Source organism: Pteronotus mesoamericanus, unplaced genomic scaffold (genome assembly GCF_021234165.1).
Source record: "Pteronotus mesoamericanus isolate MK-2021 breed Mesoamerican mustached bat unplaced genomic scaffold, CSHL_Meso_final contig_1018, whole genome shotgun sequence".
In the NCBI taxonomy this organism is placed as follows: Eukaryota; Metazoa; Chordata; class Mammalia; order Chiroptera; family Mormoopidae; genus Pteronotus; species Pteronotus mesoamericanus.
In genome coordinates, this window is record NW_026555002.1 from 619,138 (window position 1) to 641,131 (window position 21,994).

Genomic DNA, 21,994 nt, shown 5'->3' on the forward strand with positions numbered 1-21,994 from the left:
TCCAGGACGTGCCTACCTGCCATGACTTGTGTTCAGTTAAATTATAATTTCAGACCACCCTGTGTGGGTACTCGAGGTCTCTGAGTTTGTAAGGCCGCCAAGCAGGCCTACCCTGAACTTGTCCGATGTAACACGTGGTCGCTTATCGTCCACGCTTGAATAGGCGAACAGCCCTCTGCCGTGGTCACGACGTTTTTCTGCAACATCACTTGAAAGCCCTTCTTTCCGGCTCCCCCCACCCGCCGGAGGGATGCAGGATGCAGACCGCGGGCAGCGGGGAAGGTAGAAATGCCTCCGGTCCATCCTGCATCTTAGCTGCTTTCGGTCCTAACGCGCGAGGCCGCTCTGTCCAGCCTCGGTTTCGCCATCGCTGCAATGAATGGGCCAGGAACGGAGGCCTGGCCTCGCCACGCCGTGCGGGGAAGGCGACGGGGCGGACGCCAGTGAAAAGCTCCACGGAGCTTTCCCGGACATCAGGGCGCACTACAGTCACCCTTGAGCTCAGACAGCTCTCTCTGGGCGCGCCTTCTCCGAACGGGCGCCAAGGCCAAAGGACTGCGAGGGGTAGGGGGCGGGGGAAAACACGGGGGCCATGGCATCGGGTCCGCCGCCCCAGAGTTCTGCGCGCGTGCGCCCCGCCCCGCCTCCCCACCGCTCGGCTTCTCCCGCGCGCAGGACTCTTGGACGGCCGGCTCACGCCGCGTGCCGATTGGTGGCGTTCCTGGCCCGCCTTCGGGTGATTGACAGCGCCCAGGCCGCCACCGCCCCGCCGCCGCTGCCGCAGACGCTGCCGCCGGGTGTGGAGGCCCCGCCGCTCCGGGGCTGCGCGTCTGCCGCCGCCAGCGCCGCTACCATCGCCCAGCCTCCGCCATGGACCTGTTCGGGGACCTGCCGGAGCCCGAGCGCTCGCCGCGCCCGGCTACCGGTAAGCGAGTGGCCGACCTGCCGACAAGGGGAAGGGGGCGTCGGGAGTGTAGGCTGGCGGCGGCCTGGAGACTCGCGGCGCCGGAGGCGGGCGGCGGGCGGAGCGAGAGAGCGAGCGCGGCCTGCCCCGGGCCGGCCCAGCTTGCGTACCGGGAGCCCCGGAGCCTCCGCCATGTTCGCTGCGTAGGAAGAAAGGGCTCGCGCGGGCCGAGGGCAGCGCTGGCCGCCGCGGCCTTTGTGTGCGGTCCCCCGCGCCGACCGCCCAGCTCCCGGTCCGCCACCCGCGGGCCCCGCGCGGGGTCTGCCGCCTACGCACGTGGCGCGCGGGCCGGGCCCCTGCCCGCCGTGCACGGTGCCGCCGCCCGCCGACCCCGTCGAAACCGGTGTCCCTCGATTCCGCGGCGTGGGCAAGTTCAGCGTTCTGTTTTGCTTTGTTTTCACCCCAGAGATGGAGGGGGTCACCAGCGGCATCCTTCGTGGTTTTGAGGCATCCTCTGTGTCCGTCTGGTTTTTCGATTGGTAGTAGTTTCCCGTGCCTCCCGGGTCACAGGAAGCCCGCCCTCTGCCCAGAGTCGGGGGCGCCGGCCACGCACCCCCACCGGCCACGGCCCCGACTGCGGGTGCGAGTCCCTGCCGCTGCGGTGGGAGCCCCGCGCAAGAGCCGGGCGAACCCAGTGCCTTTGTGAATGCCGGGTGTCCGGCCGGTTACGGCCACCGCAGGTTTGACCGGGCAAGGCTCATTCACGTTTCCGTGCTTATTTCCAAGCCTAACTTGGTGGCAGAAACCCTGACACACTGGAAAAACATCCAGGTTTCCAGGCTCACCCCCACTGCATCCGAAAGTTCCCAGCCCGGCAGGAGTCCCGGGGCCGCGAGCTGGGAACTGCTGCCGGGCTCGGGCGGAACGAGACCCGGCCTTGCCCTTCTGAAAGCACAGGTCTCCGTGCCCGTGATAGAGATAGGCGGGCCGACGTTGAGGACCCCAGGAACGGCTGAGGGCCAGAGGCGTGCCTATGTCCGGGGGGAGCGGGGAAGGCCCCGGTGCGGGACGAGGGCCTCTGGAGACGCGTGGACTTGGTTTGGGCAGAGACCCCAGGCAGGGCAGGGGAGTGCTCTGAGGAGGGCGTCTGGTTCTCCACTTTGCCTGAGCGCCCAGCGTGGAGCGGTTCTGCATCCTGGGGCCCCGCAGAGGCGTGCTCTGCCCTCCTCTGCACCCCGGTGCCTGCCTGTGGGCTTGTCCCATGGGACTGGCCCGGCCAGTCTCCATCTGCTTTTGTACCCAGTAATGGCACCGTCCCACCCCCACTCACCGTTCTGAGGCAGAAGCATCTGAGTAACTGGTGCTGGAGCCCGAACGCCTGGCCATTCATTTTCTAGGTGGTTCAGTTGTGCATAAAACTGGCTTTGTGTGCGCAGTGTTTTCACCTCTGTTGGTGAGGACAAGCCTTATCTGAATACGTTTGGGGCAGAGTTTAGCTTCACAGATGTGCCTATAAGCGTATCATTTAAAAAAGAAGCTCCATAACTTTCTCCTCGAAATCAGTTTGGGTCCGCTTAGCGGAAGGTGTCCTTGAGATGATGCAACACCTGAGGACCGTTTAAAAGCTTTTCCCACTCACAGTTGACACACGGTATTATATTAGTTTCAGGTGTACAGTGCAGCGATCCTTTATATAACTTAAAACGAGATCCGTCCCCACCCGTAAGTCTAGTAGCCGTCCAGCACCGTGCCTGTATTTCCCGAGTTCTTGCGGTATGACTGACCACTCCCTGTGTTGTCCTTTACGTCCTCGTGAGAAGCCTGCGACCAGACACAGGGCACCCCCACCCCTGGCGGCAAAGCCGGGGCGCTGCGGCACTGCATGGTGGTCCAGCCCCTCCCCGGAGGGACCAGGGCGCGCTCCCCGCCTCCGAGGGGGCGCTGGCACTGTCCCAGGCCCTCTTGGCCCGGAGTGTTTTTAAGAACAGAAGGGGGGTGTGTGTGTAGATGGCGGGAAGCTGAGGCGTGAGTGCTGCGCAAGTGACAGAACTGGGGTCTGGACTTCGCGCGACAGGCATTTAGTCAAAACCAGCAGGGTGGGGCCGCACAGGTCGAAGCAGTCGTTTGAACAAAACCCGAATCTGATTTCACCATCTGTGACCACAGCACGATACTTGAAAAACTAAGCACTATGCTTGTTTCAGAAAATCGATGGTATTGACCGACGAAAATGGAGAAAGTGAATGGGAACTGAGGTTGGCGTTGTAGAGTGGATGGAAGGAGGCGGCCGAACTGCGCGCTCGTGACCCTCGCACGGGTGGGCGGGGGCCACCAACTCCTGGGCCGGTGCAGGAAGCCGGAGCTGTTCAGGGTGTGTAGTCCAGCCAGTCTCGCCTCCCAACTCCCTTCTGGTTAACTGCCCTCCCTGGCCGTTCCGCACGCCCTGTGCCAGGGCCTGGGGCAGGGCGCGGGGCGCGCTCAGTGACGTCACTGTGCGAGCTGGCACCTGAGTGGCTGTGGGAGGCGGGGGAAATGCGCTCTCTGCTGGATTTGGGCAAAACACTAAGTATCCAAGGGGAGGGAATAGCACACCACTCAGGTATATACAGTGTATTTTGTTTAGTTCTTTAATTTTTGTTTAAACATCACATCTAATATTCCAACTTCCAAGCCTCTTAAACTTACATAGTTAGAAGTGCAGGAGGAACACGTTACAGGCATGCCTCGGAGCTGTTCCGGAGCCAGACGCCGGCAGGGAGCGTCACGGCACAGCGAGGCCGTCGTCTTTTTGCAGGTGGGGGGGCTTGTCCTCAGTTGATAAAAAAAGGTAACACCTCCGAAGTGCAGTGAAGGGGAGCAGAGCGAAGCAAGGTGTGCCTGTAAATGTTCTCAGACTTTGTGCAAAATTAGTATTTTTCATCTCAGCCCTTACAGATTTGATGGCCGAGTCAAGTTCACACACACAGTTGATCCCCACACTGGCGGCAGCTGTCGAGGCCTGTGGGACCCGTGCTTGCGGGTTGCCCTCAAAACAGCTCTTTTACAATTAAACCCCTAAATATAAAATAAACGTTAAGATATTAGGAAACTTAGACTAATCGTAAAACTTCAGGGTTGAGCAAGAAAAAACTCGTGTCAAAAAATAAAAATGGATTTAACTGTGTAAAAATAAAAAATTTCTGCAGGGCAAAATACCACAAAGGCAGAGACGAAACGAGAGGAAATCATTGTGATGGGCACTGGGAAAGGTCGCTGTCTCTAAGAAGTGAAAGGCTCGTGCAGGGCAATGAGCAAAGGACAGCTAGCCCATTAGGAAAATGGTCCGAGGCCGTATCAGGGCAGGCCCTGGAAGGAGACAGGCGGGTAGCCTGCCACCAGGCAGTGGGCTCCGCTGCCGGAGTCCCCTAGGAGGGGAGCCGGCCACCGTGTGCCACGTTGCCCGCCCCCAGGGCCCCGCACCGGCAGCGTGCTGGTGAGGAGGGCGGCGGCGGGACGCTCTCCCAGCGCGTGTGGGGAGGGGCGTGAGCGCAGCCTTTTGCGGCACCTGTCAGACTGCTCACACCCTCGTCGGGCAGCCCAGCAGCACACGCGCCTGTGTCTCAGGGTGTTCCTTGCGGCGCTGCCTGTCATGTGGGAGCCAGCGCTGGCCTGCGCGCCAGTCGGGAGGGAGCCGGGCAGGTGACAGGCCCTGCTTCCTGAGCTGTGGAGCGCGCCACTGGTGGAGAGTCGTAGGCCCCGCTGTGCCAGCCCGGCACGCGCCCTGGAGGCCTAGGTGAGCAACGAGGCGTGCGCGACACTGAGCAATGCGGTCCCCGTTCTGTGCGTTGCTTTCGGCGGGGGGGGCGGGGGGGCGGGCATCGACCAGCGGCCTGCTGTTTGCGCCCCTCCCCGGAACCGGACCCTCGACCTCTCGGTTACGGGACGGCGCGCCGGCCAGCTGGGCCACGCTGGCCGGGGCCGTCCAGGACGCCCTGCAGTGTCCTCCTGATGCTGCTGGTGAGTACTTCCTGGAGGCCCTGTGCCGCTTGGGAGGAAAACGAGAGTATTCGCCACTGCTTAGTTTGTTAAGGGTGACCCTGAGGGATAAGCATACGCGTCAATGAATAGGTGATTCTAGCTGCATCAGGGGATAAAGCAGGGGAACTGCTTCTTGTTGAATCGGGGCATAGCAGGTGTCTAAGGTGCTTCCGACCTGGAGACTGCTGAGGGGGTGTCCTTTCTTTGGAGCACACAGATTTCATTTTGTTTTTAAAAGGGTAGAATTGGTACCCCGTTCATGTCTACGTAGAGGCAAAAGGTCATGTGGGTGAACGGGCCTTTCCGTGGGCATGTTTCTGCGCCTGGACGCTGAGGACCGGGTGGGACCGAGCCCACGTCCGGTCGGTGCGCGGCTTCGTGGGGGCCGATGGCTGACGCGGAACTGTGGGGGACGTTTGAGAATAAGGAGCGGGGGCTGACTTTTCTGTGGGAGGGGTAACCGAATCTAACACATTGAAGACCATCACTCCATTGTGTAAACATTCAGATTTTCAGATACGAGATTTGTCTGGCTCTCTCCTGGCTTTACCTTGGAGGATCTGAAACTCCCCACCTCCTCTGTAGATGCGCGTTGAGTCGGGCCCTGTGCCGAGGGCGCCGGGCTAAAACGTGGGGCTGCCTGGGCCGCCTCTCTGTGTGCGGGCGCTGGAGTCCGCTCCACGGCTAATTCAGAGCGTCACTGAAGGGGGTTTGTTAGGAACTGTAGGTCTTCAGAGAGTCCCTCTGTCACTGACGTTCTGTCTGGAGGTACCAAATTATTTTCTTACTCTGGAATCAGTTTTTTTCCTTCCAGGATTCACTTAAAAAAAAATTAAACATACTTGTTGCTCTCAATACTGAAATTATCAAGAAAAATATTTTGTCTCTCTCGAAATACTCAATGGCCCTTAAAATGCGCATTGAGTCACCTTTCATTGCATTCCCGTTGACTGTCAGTGTTGGAAACAAGTGTCCATGTTAAATAGTGGTGAAGAAAATATTTCTAAAAATAAATTTTGCCCCACGAGAGGAGAGAAATTGAACTGAATGGCAAACGTACCTCCGAGCTCCCCCCTTGGCAAAGCCATGCCGGCCTCGGCCGGGCGCTGTCTCAGCCGGTGTTCCGTGTCCTAGGGAAAGAAGCCCAGAAGGGACCCCTGCTCTTGGACGACCTCCCTCCGGCCCGCAGTGCTGACGCAGGTACAGTCCTCAGGCCTCCCAGGCGTGCGTCACCGTGTTGTCCTGGGACGGTGGTGTCTTAGCCTTTCCCCCACCGCCCCGTTTTCAGCACGCAGGTGCCTCAGGTGCCGGCGGTCAGGCCGTGCGCCCACGGCCGCGGCTCCGAGGGACGTGGGCCGCCCAGAGCGGCCCTCGGGCTCCTTGGAGTGTTTTCTTGCTGAAACAGAAAGGTACCCCCTTAAGGCAGGCTTTTGTGTCCTCTCAGTGACAGGATTTGAAAATAGGTTCCAGCCGTGCGCCGCAGAGGGGCCCTGGGCGGACACGGCGGCCCGAGGGCGCCCGGCGGCCTGTGGAGGCGCCCGGGTGGGGTGGACGCCGACCCTCCCGCCCGCCCGGGTGCCCCGGGCTCACTCAGTGTCCTGCTGTGTTTCAGGGCCAGGGGGACCTTTGCTTTTTGACGACCTCCCGCCGGCCAGCAGTGGCGAGCCAGGTAAGTGGTAGGAAAAACCCAGCGTGCCGGTGGGGGTAGTGCGTCTCTGCCGCTCACGCAGAATTTATTTATAGCTCTGAATGGGTTTAGGGTGACATGAAATTACAGCGTAGCGCAAGGTTTGTTCAAACTAAACAGGCACCAGCCACCACAAGGAAGCAAAAAAGATGAGCTACTGAGATACCACGCCCACTTCTGGATGGTTTTTCCCCCTCTGGGTTCAGCCTCTAGCAACTGACTAGGAATTAAGAGTTAAGTAATTTACTTTTGTCTTTGTTATTAATGTTTTGTTTCGCTTTTTTAAATCTCAGTATCTCATTCTGTTTTGCCGTATGTTCCTGACCCTAACATATGTAGCCAAAGTATCTGAATATATGAAATATACTTAAAATATTTCCAATACCCGTGAACCCGTAAAAACTGGTAAATAGGTCTTCTGTTTTGTGCCGTTTACATTAAACTGTTGATTTAAGAAAATGAAGTCCGGCCCTGACCGCTGTGGCTCGGTTGGCTGGGCACTGTTCCCCAGGGCGGATGGCCGCCGGTTCGATTCCCGGTCAGGGCACACGCCCGGACGGTGGGCCAGGTCCCTGGTTGAGGCGCGCGTGAGAGGCCACCGATGTTTGTCACTTCGCTGTTTCTCATCCTCTCTTTCTTCCTCCTCCTCTCTAAGAATAAATAAACAAATTCTTAAAGAGAATGACACGGGTTTAGTGGCTGGTACAGACCCTGTGCAGGAATCACCCTGAAATTCTAGGCCTAAGTCGCTTTTCAGTGAGTTCCTATGTTCCCAAGATTCTGTTTATTAATTTTATATTCACAAAGCCTGTTAACATTGGCTCCACCTGTTCAGTAGACGTTCAGCCCCGCTGTCCGTCCCGGTTAAGTCGCAGGTAAGAACGGAGCAGACCGCCGGGCTGTCCTGGCGAGGAGCCGAGCCCATCTCCCCAGCCCTCACTCGCGGCCCCCCCCCCCCCCGGGAGGGCACGCGGGGCGGGGGCAGGGGCAGGGGCGTGCCGTCTGTCCTCTTCAGCGCGCAGCTGTCTTTTGGTGTGAAAACCTGTGTGCTGTCAAATAGAACACTCGCCTTCCCGGGCTCTGTTTTGTATTACTCACTCATTGCCCTACAACCGTCGGATGAGTCTAGAAGATGGGGGCCCACTCCGTGCAGCCCGTGTTCCGAAGCGGCACTGCGACCACCCCACGGAGCCGAGCTGAGCAGTCCCACCGCGGTCGCGCAGCTCGGCCTCCCACCGCCTCCCGCTAGAGACGGCGCTCTCACTTGCACCGGAAGTTGTGCGCAGCTGGGGAGCTTAACCAAGTTAATAAAACTAAGGACAAGTCAGCACGATGTCTTAGTTATCCATAGGGCAAGCGACAGCGAACTAGTCACGGCTTAGAAGATTTCAACGTAACTATAAACAAGTTTGAATTTTTTGTGTGATAACAGAATCCAATCTTGCGTCCAATATTTTGGATTCCTTGAAAAGACATTCTTCTCAGGCAAGAACCATTCACAAAGATTGACCACGTTCTGGGACGTAAAGTAAATCCCACAAGAGAGGCCACATTCTCTGACTACAGTGTGGTTCGGCTGGAAGTCAGTAACGCGGCTTTAAACTTTTCTCTGTCCTGCCGTTCAAAACCAAGGGCGGTTCTGCTCCACCCACGTGGGGACACGGGGGCACAGGCAGCCGGGGGCAGGAGGCTAATGGGGAGGCCACGGCGCGCGTCTGTCATAAACAGCCAGGACGTTCTCTCGGTTCATCTGCCATGTTCCGTGGGGCGGGGTGTGTGCGCCACGTTGTACCGCTGTGGAAATAAAAGAAGAGTCACTTACTTGAAAAAGGACATGTTATGAGATGCTGGGACATCATCTTCGTTTTCCTGGGAACTCGGGGTGCCTGGCAAAGGGGAGCTGAGTCCGTAGCCGCGTGCTTCCGTACCCAAGGCCAGGGGACACTGGCCTTCGGCTGGGTGCTTGCTGGACCAAGCACTGTGACAGCTGCTTCGTGTCCTTGTCCCCCCCATTTCTGAACAGCCCTCGGAGGTGGCCGCCTCCTCCCGAGCTGCAGGAGGGGACGCAGCTGGAAGGCTGAGGTGCTCGCCTCTGGGGTGGCTCTCGGGAGCGGCGGGGCGGGGGCTTGAAACCAGGGGCACGCACATTGCAGGTGCTCTCAGCTCGGGCTTCGAGCACAGTTCACCCCGCTGCCCGCAGGAATGGCTTCCGCGGCCCTGCTTCGCCTTTGGGGGTCCACACAGTTCTTAGAGCCCGACGTTTGCCTCATTTTAAGCCCTTTTGGGTGCTTGTAATACATTTGGGCTTGTTCAGCGTGGGCCACTTTGCAGGTGTTGGACCGCTCCCTGTTGGCAGACCGGGGCCTGGCCGTAGAGCGCCCTGTGGGAGCTACAGCCTGGAGCTCGGTGTCTCCCCGACCACGGGAGGCCTCTCCGCAGGTCCTCCCCCAGCTGCCGGGGGTTCAGGGCCGGGCGCAGGGAACGGCGCCCGCCTCCCAGGGCCGCAGGGACGCGAGTTGTACGTCTACAGCTGTTTCTGTCTGGCTTTCCCTTCATTTCCAGGTTCTCCTGACGCGTCTCTGTCCCAGCCGGTAAAGAACGAAGGGAAAGGAGCAAAGAGAAAGCCCTCTGAAGAAGAGGAGAATGGCAGTGAAGAGCTTGTGGAAAAGAAAGTTTGTAAAGGTTTTCAGACAGTTTGAAAACAAATGTATTAGACTTCATAATTTAAACGACCCAGAGCAAAACCAAGCTCAGCTTTCTGACGATACTCCCTCCTCTGTGTGTCTGTGTTTAAGAAGCGGGTAGGGCTCCCTTTTTGAAAAGCCATCCCCAGAGCTTACTCCGCGTTCTCGCCCTCCTCCCCACGGCCGCCCCAAGTCCGGCCCTGGCTTCGTCCCTGGCCTGGGCCCCGGGGGGTCTTTGCTGAGCCCTGTCCAGGAAGCGGTCAGCCTGCTCCCACCTGCTTCCCTGGGGCTCCCGTCCGTGTTCACAGCCTGATGATTAGCACTTTGACTCCTGGGTTGCTCAGCGAGCAGCTTCCCCAGAGAGAGCCCGTGGCGGGGAGGCAGTTGAGAGTCGCAGTCAGCTTTGCGCCCGCTTGCAGTGGGGAGAAGCAAGAGGCATCGGGGAGGGGGCTGCAGCGGCCTCGGTCGCAGCCCTGACGGCGCCGCCCGTGGCCACGGGGTCTCTCCCGGCTGCGGGGCCCACGCCGGCGTGCAGTGGAGCTCATGGCGCCCTCGGAGAGCGCTCGCTGCCTTATTCTGTGCCCGGCTCGAGGGGTCAGAGCGCCGAGCTGGATGGAGGATGGGGAGCCTGTGCCTCAGGGGCCCCTTTGTCCTCCTCTCTCTCCATCAGAGGACAGGCTGCTGGTCTCGCCAGCTGGGGAATCCCTGTTTCCGGGCGCCCACCAGGACCTTGGGGAGAAACTCCTCCTGCATTTCTCTCCACCAGTTTTCCTGTCCTCGTTAAATTGTTGACAAAAATAGACGTGCACGAATCCCCTTCCCGACGCGGACCCCTCCGGGCGTGACCGGGCACTTCCCTCCAGGGCTCTGACCCCCAGCAGGCCGGGGCAGGGACTCGCTGCGGGGCGAGGCGGGGGCGGGGGCGCCTGTTGTTTGCCCACTGAGAGTCGAACAGCCGGGGCCCACTCGCTTGCTCTGGGACGGGGCCCCTGCGGGCACCGTTTGTATTGGCTCTCTGTTCTCTCCTCAGCCTCCTCGGTGATTTTTGGCTTGAAAGGCTACGTGGCCGAGCGCAAGGGCGAGCGGGAGGAGATGCAGGACGCCCACGTCATCCTGAACGACATCACCGAGGCGTGCAGGCCCCCCTCGTCCCTCATGTGAGTGTCCCCGCCGCGGCCGGCTGGGCCGTTGCGCAGACAGGCCTCTGGGCCGAGCTCGGACGCAGGTGGGGCTCCGTCCCCCTCGTATTCGTTCGCCCTGGAGGTGCGTGGTTCAGCGGGGGAGGTCAAAGTCTGAGTAGCAGCCCTGAAACTACCACAAGTCCTTACAGATCTAAAAAAAATTTTTTTTCTTTTTAGGAGGATGGGTGGGGGAGGGAGGGAGAAAGAAAGAAGGAGAGAAACAGTGATCAGTTGCCTCTCGCACGCACCCTGAGTATCTGGCCCACAACCCAGGTGTGGGCCCTCACCGGCATCAGATGGGCGACCCTTGTTTGCAGAGTGATGCCAGCCCGGCCGGGCCACGCCAGGCAGGGCCTTACAGGTGTTTTGACTCTCCTGGATTAGTGACTGACTGTCTATGTCTTAGTGTTTGAAATGAGGTCTGGTTTAAATAGAAAAAAGTTTTGGCCCTGGTTGGTGTGGCTCAGTGGATTGAGCACCAGCCTGCGAACGGAAGGTCACCGGTCCGGGCACAGGCCTGGGTTGCAGGCCAGGTCCCCAGCAGGGAACGCGCGAGAGGCAACCACACATGAATGTTTCTCTCCCTTGCTTTCTCCTTCCCTTCCCCTCTCTCTAAAATAAAATCTCAAAAAAGAGAAGAAAAAAGTTTTGGATTCTAGTTTTACTTTTGGTGAAAAACCAGAGTTAATAGACCTTGATTTTTTTTAACAAATGTGAGTGTTTAGTTTTAAAATACCGTAAGTTGCTCACACGTCAGTCTCGGTACCGTCACTGCCTGCTTTCCGTGGGCGGCCGTCAGCAGCGGGCGGACCTGCGCGTCCGCGGTCACTGCAGGCGCGAGGCCGAGAAGATCAAGCAAGGGCAGCGACGTGTGCTGGCGCCCTCACGACTCTCTGTCCCCTAGTGCCCGGGTTTCCTATTTTGCCGTTTTTGATGGACACGGAGGAATCCGAGCCTCAAAATTTGCTGCACAGAATTTGCATCAGAACTTAATCAGGAAATTTCCTAAAGGTGAGACTGAGAACTAAATTCACTCCCGTTCTTCTCGGTATCTGCTGTTTGTGTGACTTAGCGAGATGTCACTTTGGTGTGAGATGTGCGGCCGCGTCTCGTAGCGCTTCGTGGGCCTCTGAGCCACGGGCACCTCCTAGGACGTGTCCGTGGGGCCAGCAAGGGTCTTGCCTTTTCACTTAGGAGCCTGCTGCCACCAAAGCAAGTGGCACTGTCCTGTAGGTGAGGAGACAGGTGGTTTTGGGTCACAGTTCAGAAACAGTGACGGGGCGGAGGGTCACCTCCCTCCTCCGTTGGTTCTTCCTTAATAGGAGACGTGACCAGCGTGGAGAAGACTGTGCGGAGGTGCCTCTTGGACACGTTCAAGCACACGGACGAAGAGTTCCTCAAGCAGGCCTCAAGCCAGTGAGTGTGCCCACGGGAGGGCGGGCGCGCGGGGTGTGGGTTACTCGGCTCAACGCGTGCCGTGTCTCCTGGCTCGGCTTTATACTAACGCTCTGTCTGAAAAGCGCCCAGCACCAAGCTCTTACAGCTGTTATCTGAAATCTGGAACGGAAAGGTTGGGGGAACCGTAGCTTCTAGAGTGTGAGACCCTCTCCGTTCCACTCTGGAACCGCGTCTCAGAGTGCGCGCGTGGTGGTGGCGACTGTTTCTGATGTCTCCCCCCAGGAAGCCGGCCTGGAAGGACGGGTCCACCGCCACGTGCGTGCTGGCTGTGGACAACATCCTCTACATCGCCAACCTCGGAGACAGCCGGGTACGTGGCCCGCAGCCCCGTTCGGACACTGGCGCACTCCAGGGGAAAGAGCGGCCGCGTGCGCGCTCGCAGGAGACAAGGGCTCCGGGGCGGGGCGGCGGGGGCTCTGGGGCGGGGTGGCCGCCCGGCAGGCCCACGTCGGTAGCAGACCCCTTCCGCCTGCGAGCCCGGACACGTGCTCCTCCGTGCGTCTTCATGCCCTGGGTCGGGCCCGTCAGGGCCGCGCTCGGGGCTGGAATGTGGTCGGCGCGCAGGAGCAGCACTCTCCCACCTCCCGTGTCTGACCTCGGAGCCCTGCCTGGCAGAGTCACGCTACAGGGGCGGGGGCGGCTTGGCAGCTGCAGCCCAGGAAGCGCTCGGTGGTGGGCTGTTCGTCCCAGGAGCCCGGTATCCCCCCCCCCCCCCCGCCCCGGGGACGGCCGGCTCCCAGGCACTGCGGGGGAGACAGCCCACAGGGGCAGGCGGGCGCCCGCAGGGCAGCCTCAGCCCGGCCTCGCAGCCGCAGGAGCCGTGTTCCGCTCTGTTCTGCTCCGTTCCGCTCTCCAGGTGCCCCCCACCCCTCGGCGTCCCGGGATGGCGCGCTGCCTCCCTGAGGCCGGCCCCTCGGGCCGGGAGGGCGCCGCCCCCGCCCCTGTAGCTTGGAGGGCGATGGGCGTGTCCGCGGGAGAAAAGCACGAGGGCCGCCGCAGCGCAGTCCCGGGTCGGCCAGGCGCGCCTCTCGGTCTCTCGTGGACCAGAGGGCTCAAAGGTAAACCAGCGCAAGCAACATGGGCCAGGGCAGAGGACGTGGGAGTCAGGTTCGGGTCCTGGCCCTGCGTGTGGCTCTGGGCGCGACGCTCACCCTCCAGGCCTGGGTGGCCTCCCGTGAGTCCCAGGGGTGACCTCGCAGCAGGCGTGGTGTCGGGTGCGTGGAGACGCGCTTGGTCTGCATGCCGCTCTGTCCTCGCCTCCGCCGTGTGGGGCCCCGGGCCTGGGAACAGGCCAGCAGGGGCTTTGGTGCTCGCCGGCGCCCCCCGTCACGTCCCCACGGGAGTTCGCCCCCCTAGTGGGGTGGGCACCTGGCTGCCGTCACCCAGCGGCGCGCACGTCACCGTGGCGTGTCCCTTCCTCTGGCCGCTCTGAGCGCGGCACTTTGGACTGGTGTCTGTCAGCAGCAGGCTGACGCCGAGACTCCGTTGCTGGCCTTGTCTTCACCTGCTGGCCCGGGGCACAGGTCTCCTGATGCCCCGATGTCACGGTGGTCGGCTCTCTGTGTTCCCAGGCGATCCTGTGTCGTTACAACGAGGAGAGTCAGAAACACGCGGCCTTAAGCCTCAGCAAGGAGCACAACCCGACCCAGTACGAAGAGCGAATGAGGATACAGAAGGCCGGGGGGAACGTGCGGTGAGCAGGGGCTGCCGGCACCAGGGTGGGGGTGGGGCGCTCCGTCCGAGGCCTCGCCTGGGGCGCAGGTGAGCGGGTGCTGTGGGACCCACTCAGTCCGCGTGGGAGTGAGCAATGTGTACAAGAGACAGGCCTCCCTGCAGTTGCAAAGGGAGGACGCCTGTCTCAGGGTCCCGGTCACGCCTAGCGACAGCCCTCTGCTCGGAGGCGCGTTCATAAACACTAGTGTGTGTCACAGCTGAGGGAGCTGCAGTTCAGGGGACTTCTCCGGAGAGGACAGCGGAGCCGCGGGCGTGCGGTGGGCGGCCGTTGGGGCTCCCAGGGCGCGGCTCCCCGGCCCGCGGGGCCGGCCCCTGTCCGTCTACGCTGCTGGCCGCAGTGTGACGCGTTTGAGCAGAAGTGTTCCCTGGTGGCTTTACAGTTCGCCCATTAGGACGCCTGTTGTCAGAGGTGGGAGGTGTCGGTGAAGAGGCCGCAGCGCAGGAGGCCTGGAGAGGAGGCAGGGCTCCTCCCAGCTGCTTGGGGCGGGGCTGTGTCCAGGAGGCGGCGGCGTGGGCCCCGGTGGGACTGCGGGCATGTCCCGTGCCCCGTGGTGACTGCCGTGGCAGCTCACGTCCGAGAACGTGGCCTCGGTGTTAGTGTGGGGACCCTCTGCGTCACCTGAGCTCCGGGAAAAGACTTGGCGTTGACAGTCCCGTGGCTGAAGGGTCGGCTGTGCTGCAGGCGCTTCCTGTTTGCCAGCACCCGCTCACCGTGCGCCAGACCCAGCGCCTCCGGGAGCCTGTCTGACGGTGCCCGAGGCAGGTCTGCCCCCTGTGACGATTACAATTCTGAAATGTTTTTACAGAATCAGAGCGAACGTTTCAGTGTCTGCCAGCTAGACTCCGTAGTTAATGTGGTGCCGTGTTTACGTTGTGTGTGTGAGGCTGTGTTCCTGGAAGTCAGTTGCAGACGTGACGCCTAAGAAGACAGTCCCTTGGTTTGCATCAGGTCACCTGCAGTCCTGGGTACATTCGCATTTCCCCAGCTGTCCCAAAGCCCCTTTGAAACCAGAGTCCGGCGGGGTTCGTGACCGCCAGGGCCGCCCCTCGGCACCGCGGGCCTCCACGGTCCCGGCCTGGGCGGCGCGGGGTCACGGCCTCCTGGGTTTGCCTGCCCTCTCAGTCTGCCGTTTCAGCTGTGCGCACATACTTCCTATCGACTGGGAACTCAATCTAAAGGCTTCTTCCAACTTGGACGAGACGTCTTTAGCAGCAGGATTGAAGGGAGGGTCCGTCCTGCCCTTGGCAGAGCCCCCCTTCAGTGGCCACATGAGGTCGGTGCTGGGCCGCGGTGCTGACGCGTCCTGGAGGGAAAGGGACAGGTGTCCTGTGTGGTCAGCGGGTGACCCGGGAAGACGCGCTCCGGCGCCTGGTGCACGCGCCGTTTTCGCCCACCTGCCCCCGCACGGCGTTCGGTCCCAGCGTGGCGGCTCTTGCCTGCGTCGGTGTGTCGCGGGCACGCCGGGTTCTGGCCTCGGGCAGCGGGCGCCTGACAGGAGCCAGGCTTTCCCTCAGCAGCAGGGTGTGAACCGCAGGTTCGTGCCAGAGGCAGGGCGCGTGTTTGAGTCTTGGATTACCAATTAGCGAAGGAAGGTAGCCATCTGCCCTTGTGGAAATGAGTGTTTTCTTCCTTTTTTAAAAATTGATTGGTTTTTAGAGAGAAAGAAACACAGATCTGTTGTTCCGCTTGTTTATTGGTGCATTTGTTGGTGGGTCCTTGTGTGTGTCCCGATCAGGGATCAAACCCGTGACCCTGGCGTGTCACAACAATGCTCTGACCGACAGAGCCACCCGGCCAGGGCCTCATGTTTCCTCTTCCACCCCCTGCTCCTCTCTCTCTCCCCCGCCGCGTTACACAGTAAGTCACTGTGCACCAGTGCGTTTGGATTTCAGGGTGCCGGTTCTCGCCTTCGGGTTCTGGGGCTTTTCCTGCTCAGCTGACCCCCACTGTGGCCGGTGGGGGTGCCTTGAGCGGACTCCTGCATCCGTCTTTGAAACCCAGCTGCGCGGGCTGGGGATGCCTGTCTCACCTGGGCGTCACTAGCTCTGCGTCTGTGCAGGGCCAGAGCCAGGAAGCCTTTTAGGCTGTGAGCTTCGGTCGCTGCTTCGCTCTCCAGATTAACAGTGTACGAGGCTGTCTCTGAACCTCACAGTAGTCACAGCTCTTTTTGCTGAAAATCTTGGCTCCTAACAACAGTGTGTTTATTTGCAAAAATTGCTTTAAATTCGTGGTATCAGCATTGCTATCACTGAGGTGTGAGTCCTTCTGGTTCTCTTGTCGTGCGCACTTGCGCACAAGCAGCGCACATGCAACGGTGGCTGTCACTGTGCTCGGCCACCACCTTGGCCATCGTGATCACCGGTTTCCATCTGTTTCAGGTTTGGGGCTTTTCCCCGGTATTACAGGTCATTTACACGGTGACCTCGGGGCCCTGTGCATGTGGGCAGGAAGCAAAGTTAAACACAGGACCGCTGTGTGTCCGCAGTTCCACTCCCAGGTGGACACGCAGAGGAGCCACAGGCGGGGGTGTGGACAGACGCAAGCAGCCCCTGGTCGTCCGTACAGTGGGGCACTACTCCGCCTTCAAAAGGAAGGCGGCCCTGTCACTGGCTGCAACACAGGGGAACCTTGGGGACACGATGCTGAGCGAAACGGGCCAGATACGAAAAGACAGGCACTGAGCTCCCTTGCACAAGGCTCGTGTAGCGGCCAGGCCATCAGGGAAAGAGTCAAACGGGGGCTGTTGAGGCCGGGGCACGGGGAGCTCTCCGGCTGGGGTCTGCTCGGGGAGCCGGGGGCCCCGCGGGAGCAGCGCCCTGGCCGCTGCTCACCCGCCCCTGCAAAACCGGTCAGCGGCAGATTTTACGTGATACGTATTTTTATCACAACTTAAAAAGCCAAAGCCCACGTTCCCACGGTTCAGCACAGAGGCACGTTTAGAGATTCCGTGCGTTCGTGCCTGTCCCCGCCCCCGTGTTTCCCTTTCTCTCCAAAGTTTCTTCTGACAAAAAGGCGAGTCTGTGGACGCACTCCCGTGTTCCCTGCGTCCTTACCCGGAAGGTGGCACGCTGCGTGCAGCAGTGTGTGAGTCACCCGGCCTCTGGCGGACGCCTGAGGCGTGGAGCAGCCTCATTTCTGCGTTACTCGGGAGGCCCTGGGCGGGCGAGGTGAGCTCGCGTCCTGAGGCCGGCGCGCCAGCACGGGGGCCGGGCCGGCCATGAGCAGGTCCCTGGCGCCGGCAGCGAGCTGGGCTGGGGGCCGCCTCCCCCGCGCAGCGCCCCTCAGCCGAGACCAGGTGCCAGAGGTGGCCAGGAGGGGGTTCAGCTTCGCGGACGGCCGAGGCCGACAGCCCTGCCTGAGCCGGCGGAGCTGCAGTCGGCGCCGTGTCCCGCGCGCCCTCACCGCCAGAGCTGCTGTCTCTGCGCCTCTCTCGTGAGGGAGGGATGGGGACAGAAAGGCCCGGCAGCAATCCCGGAGACCCGCTCGCTGCCCAGTGAGGCAGGAAGCAACGCAGATCCGCAGGACGGGCGGTGGGATGGGATGAGGAGCCCCTCCCTGCTCTGCAGGAGGGCCCGGGAGCTCCGAGGGGAGCGCGGGGCGGGGGCGGGGTGGGGGGCAGCAGTGCCGCGCTGGTCTGCTGCTGGCGCCGATGGCTCCCGCGCCTGCTGGGCCTCCGCCGGCTGCCGCGTGAGGCAGGTGCGCCACGGTGCTGCTGAGACACGAGCAGCTTTTCCCGCATCTGTGGTGCTCCCCGTGTGGCTCCTTCCTGTCACTCCAGAGCTGAGCGTGGGAGCCCCATCGTGGGCGCACCTCCACTCAGGAAGCAAGAAGGGACCGCCAGCCTCCGGGCGTGGGGCACGTGGCCGGCCCTGCATCCTGCCCCAGCCGTGGCCGGGAGCTGTCGGTGCCCTCGGTCGCCCTGGACCCAGCTATACTTGTGACTTGGTGGAGGGATGGGTGCCCACAGCGGGCCCCTGGCCACGTGGCCGCAGAAGAGGCCCTCAGCTGGCATCCCGCGGGACTCAGGCTTTGAGCTGCTTCCGGCTGGGCGGCCGTTCTCCCTGCCCCCGCAGTCTTCCCCGCTCTGTGCACCTCAGCCCTTGCTGTTCATTCTAATAGTCTCACCTGAGGGGACAGCGTGGCTTCTCACAGGCGCCAACACAGTCTTTGTGTCTGATCACTCGGCTGTTTCCCCCGGGAGGGTGGCCAGGCCCCGCGCTCCCTGCCGTGCGTCTCCTTGCGCACAGCGGCCCCAGGCCGGCCTGGGCGTTGGCTGAGCGTGCATCCACCTTGCCGGGGTGGCTTCTCTGGCTTTGTGCAGGACAACCCGAGGGCCCCCGAGGTGGCGGCTGCCTGCGGCCACACAGTGGCCAGCCAGAGCAAGGCGGGGGGCCTCCAGCCAAGGACCCCTCCTCCTTCCCCTGCGGGCAGGCCTCTGTTTGGCAGCGTGGTGTCCCATCTTCGTGTCCCCTCCCTGAAAACGGTGCGGGTGAAAGCGGTGCTGCCTGGTACCGACCGTGTGCGAGCCGTGCCGCGCCGCACTGTGCCTGGGGCGGAGAAGAGGCGCCGTGGGGTCTGGGGGCGGTTTCAGCGGTTTCCGAATCCAGTTAGATTTCAGTGCAAAGTAGCCGTGTCCCCCCCCCCTTACCCCTGGGTGCTGCCCGGTCACCTGAGGAGCGTTAGGATAACAAACAACAGAAAAGGACAGCCAGGCCCCTGCCTAGTCCCGCCCAGTCGGCCCAGCGTGTTGGGCAGACCGGCAGGTTAGGCCAGCGGCCACCTCAGCGCAGCCCCGGGGCCGCCCGGCCCAGGGCGTGGAGGGTTCTGCAGCCTCTGTGTCTGAGGCCGAGGGGCATCCACATGGCTGGTGACTTGAGTCCCGCTGGGCACGTTTTGCACTCTGTCCTGGTTTCCTGCGTTTACCGTGAGCGGGAATGTAGGCTGGTGGCCCCGCAACCGGACAGGTGGGGTCTGAATGTGTTTCCCTTGTTCCAGGGACGGGCGTGTCTTGGGTGTGCTGGAGGTGTCCCGCTCCATTGGGGATGGGCAGTACAAGCGCTGCGGGGTCACTTCCGTGCCAGACATCAGACGCTGCCAGCTGACCCCCAACGACAGGTAAGAGGGCCCACGGGAGGCGTGGGTGCGCGGCCTTCTCTCTCCCTGGCTCTGCTTGTAAGGAGCCGCGTCTGGGGCACAGCAAGGGCCTTGGCGGTGTGGAGCGAGGAGAACGCCTCTGCTCTGGCGGCCCCCCGTCCGGTCGGGGGCGCATGTTCTGGGAGTGTGGGCCGGCGGGGGCAGGGTGCGCTGCAGGAGGCAGGGGGGCCTCCTGACAGAGGACAGAGGCAGTAAAGCCCAGCCAGGCAGGTGGCAGCAACGGGGCCACAGGGGACTCTGGGACAAGGGTGGTGGGCCCTGCGTTCCGTGCTGAGGAGTTTGAACTTAGCTTCTCATTGGTGGTGGAGGGTCGTGGGGGTTTTAGGCAGAGCCGAGCTCGGCTGGGAAGGAGACCGCCTTTCGCAGGTCCGTTGCATCCCAGCTGCCTGACGATGGGGCCCCGGGTCAGGCGCCAGGTGGCCGGGTGCTGCCTCGTTGAGTGTTGGGCCCCATGGAGCCCGGAGGCGCGCTCGTTAGGGGCCGGCGAGTGGCCCTGGCTCGCGGGGGTGCTGAGCTGCGGCAGCGGAACTTGGGGAGCGCTCCTCCCAGGGGTCACGGGACTGAGTGGGGAGAGGCGTGAGGAAGGCCTGGGGGCAGAGGGCCCTCCAGAGCGCAGCAGCCGAGTCTTGCCCCCGCGCGTCCTCGCTGGCCCCAGGGTCTCGGCCGTGTTGCTGGCGGCTTTGCCGGCTCCTTACGCTCTGGGTCGCGGTCACCCCTCCCCCCGGGGAGGGGGCAGGGGCAGGGGCCTTCTGTGGGGCTGGCGCCCCGCCGCCCGGGCACAGGCCCCTGCCGGGACACACCTGGGGAACGTGCGCCCGGACAGGAGGGGGAGGAGGAGGGGGGGGGGGAGCAGGACCCGGGTGTGGCGGTGAGGAAGGGGGTGGCTGCGGGGGCCGCGGTGCTCGGAGAGCAGCGGCCTGCACACCGGCGCTGCTGCTGTGCGGGGGGCGGGCGTGCGGGGGAGAACCCTGCCTTCAGAGCGTGAACGCGGGGGGTGTCCTAGGGCTGGGACTCGGCGGGGCCTTCGTGTGGGAGCCGCGCCCCTCGTCCCGGGTCTGGGAAGCGGGGGTGGGGACAGAATCTCTGGGGGTGTCTGTGTGAGGTAGCTAACATGATGCTTTGTTTGTTTGGTGACTTTCCTTTTGAGTTTGTCTAAGAGCGTAGGACCCAATGCTCAAATCAGCCCGTACGGACGTTACTCATGGACAGAGGCTGCTCGTCCCAGTTACTACAATTATTTTTAAGTAGTTTCAGTATTTAGCTCATCGAAGTTAAATTGGTTTTTGAAAATTCCTAGCTTTCGGTGGTTGGACGTGCATTTGGTTTCTGTCACTGGCCAGTTTCTAAAATGCACTGTCCAAGCCGTCTCTCTCCTCCCCTTTTGTAGGTTCATCCTGCTGGCCTGTGATGGCCTCTTCAAGGTCTTTACCCCCGAGGAAGCTGTGAACTTCATCTTGTCCTGCCTCGAGGTGAGAGGTCCCATCAGGACCCCGGCCAGCGCGGCCCAGGTGGTGGGCGCCGCCCCGCAGACCGGAAGGCCGCCTACTCAGTTCCCGGCTGTGGGTGCGGCCCCGTCGGGCCGGGCCGGTGCGGAAGGTGGCCAGCCGGCCTTCTCTCGCACCTCGGCGCTTCCCTTTCTCCCTCCCTCCCCTTCTCTCTCAGAGGAAATGCGGGAAGCTGTGCCGGGCTGGCGGGGGGGCACTAGCCCGCTGCCCTGAGGCCGTAGGCACATGCCCTGAGACCCCGCGCGCCTGTTGGGGGGCCCCCTCGTGCCTGTGTCCACGCCCGCTGTGCCCGGGGGACTCGGCAGTAGGTGCGTCCGGGCCCCTCTCACCAGCACCCTTCCCGGCCCCACAGGACGAGAAGATCCAGAGCCGCGAAGGGAAGCCCGCCGTGGACGCCCGCTACGAGGCCGCCTGCAACAGGCTGGCCAACAAGGCGGTGCAGCGAGGCTCGGCGGACAACGTCACCGTGATGCTGGTGCGGATCGGGCACTGAGGGCGCAGTGGGGGCTCCGCGGCTGGTGCCTGTGTGTGTGCACGTCATGTGTGTTCCGTGTATTCCTGTGGGACTCCCATGGTTGTAAATAAAGTTCCCCTTTTTCTAGTCTCTTATCTGGCTGCGTTTTGAGGCGCTCGGCCCTTCAGAGGTCAGCTCTGTTTGCTTTTTAACGTGCCCCCAGTCTCCCCGTGCAGGCCGCCGCGTGCCCTGGAGGACCGGCTAGTGGAGCTGCCTGCGCGCTGTTCGTTGCGCACTCTGTGGCAGTCAAGCCCTCTCCGGGCCACCCTGGGGCGGGCCTGGCTGGGGAGGCGCCAACGGCTGGGACCGGCTGGGACCGGCGCGGCCTCAGCTTCCGTCAGTGCGACAGCGAGGGGGGCCCAGACGGGCTTGTGCGGGATCAGCTGGACGGCGGGCGGGGGGACGAGGCCGCCTGCCCTGGCCTCTGCCCGAGGCGCCCCCGGGGGTCCTGGGTCTCAGGACGGGGCGCCCTGGCCTGTGGGCCCTGCCGGGCGAGGTCTGTCCCCCCTGGGGACCCTCCTGTCAGGCGTTGGAGGGAGACGTGCACACTCCGCCCACTTGGAACAATAGGAAGTACTGGCGCTTTTCAGGGGCTTGTTTCACTGTGAAACAAGCCGTGGGTGTCGCTGCGATTATTTGTTAGGGGAGAAGCTCTCAGGTCTCTGGGTGAGTGCTCGCTTCCGGGTGATGTAAGATTTTAAGAACTTGCCACCCGAGAGCTGTTCTGTATGTGCACTGGCCCCCGCCCAGCGTGCACGCGGTCTTATCACCCTGTTGGTTGGTTGGTTAGTGGGATCGGTGTCTCTGCCGCAGCACCTTGGGGACGTCTGAGCACATCTCCCAGCCGAGACTGTTACGCGCCCTGTCTCGCGGCCCCTGAGGGCTCTGGCGTCGCGGGGCAGGAACCTCAGCATCTCGGCATTGGGAGGTAGAGCGGTTTCTGCAGGAACGTCTTCCTGCGACGAAGTAGGTGTCGTTTGCAACTCACGGCCCAGTGCCCCGAGTGCCTGTCCCAGAGCTGGGCGCGGCTCGCCACTGCGGCCACCCGGCTGGACCCTGCCCCACCGCCGGGGTCCAGGCACCCCCCCTCCACCCCGGCAGGCCCCCGCTCACCATTCTTGGTAGCCTAATGATGAGGGTTCTGTGTTTTAAGGT

General features: G+C 62.2%; 1 protein-coding gene across 4 annotated transcripts; it reads left to right on the plus strand.

Moving 5' to 3' along the window:
* Window positions 1-778: 778 nt before the first annotated feature.
* On the plus strand, window positions 779-20,901 carry ILKAP (ILK associated serine/threonine phosphatase). 4 transcript variants are annotated; one of them, XM_054571135.1, is made up of 12 exons: window positions 779-925; window positions 6,056-6,121; window positions 6,534-6,590; window positions 9,171-9,290; window positions 10,323-10,449; window positions 11,378-11,484; window positions 11,796-11,889; window positions 12,154-12,241; window positions 13,503-13,624; window positions 18,662-18,781; window positions 20,208-20,289; window positions 20,678-20,901. In XM_054571135.1, the coding sequence occupies exons 1-12, from the start codon at window positions 871-873 to the stop codon at window positions 20,816-20,818; spliced, it is 1,179 nt and encodes a 392-aa protein (XP_054427110.1). In that variant the 5' UTR covers window positions 779-870; the 3' UTR covers window positions 20,819-20,901. The 4 variants fall into 4 exon arrangements, with proteins under 4 accessions (XP_054427110.1, XP_054427118.1, XP_054427127.1 ...); XM_054571143.1 differs by having other exon boundaries at window positions 9,171-9,284; XM_054571152.1 differs by lacking the exon at window positions 6,534-6,590.
* The last annotated feature ends 1,093 nt before the right edge of the window (window positions 20,902-21,994 follow it).

What these genes read in the sequence shown, in the direction of transcription:
- ILKAP (XM_054571135.1), top strand. Translation starts at nt 871, where the DNA reads ATGGACCTGTTCGGGGACCTGCCGGAGCCCGAGCGCTCGCCGCGCCCG. An exon ending in GGCCAGCAGTGGCGAGCCAG is followed by an intron (nt 6,591 to 9,170) that starts GTAAGTGGTAGG and finishes CTTCATTTCCAG; the next exon opens with GTTCTCCTGACGCGTCTCTG. An exon ending in CTCAAGCAGGCCTCAAGCCA is followed by an intron (nt 11,890 to 12,153) that starts GTGAGTGTGCCC and finishes GTCTCCCCCCAG; the next exon opens with GAAGCCGGCCTGGAAGGACG.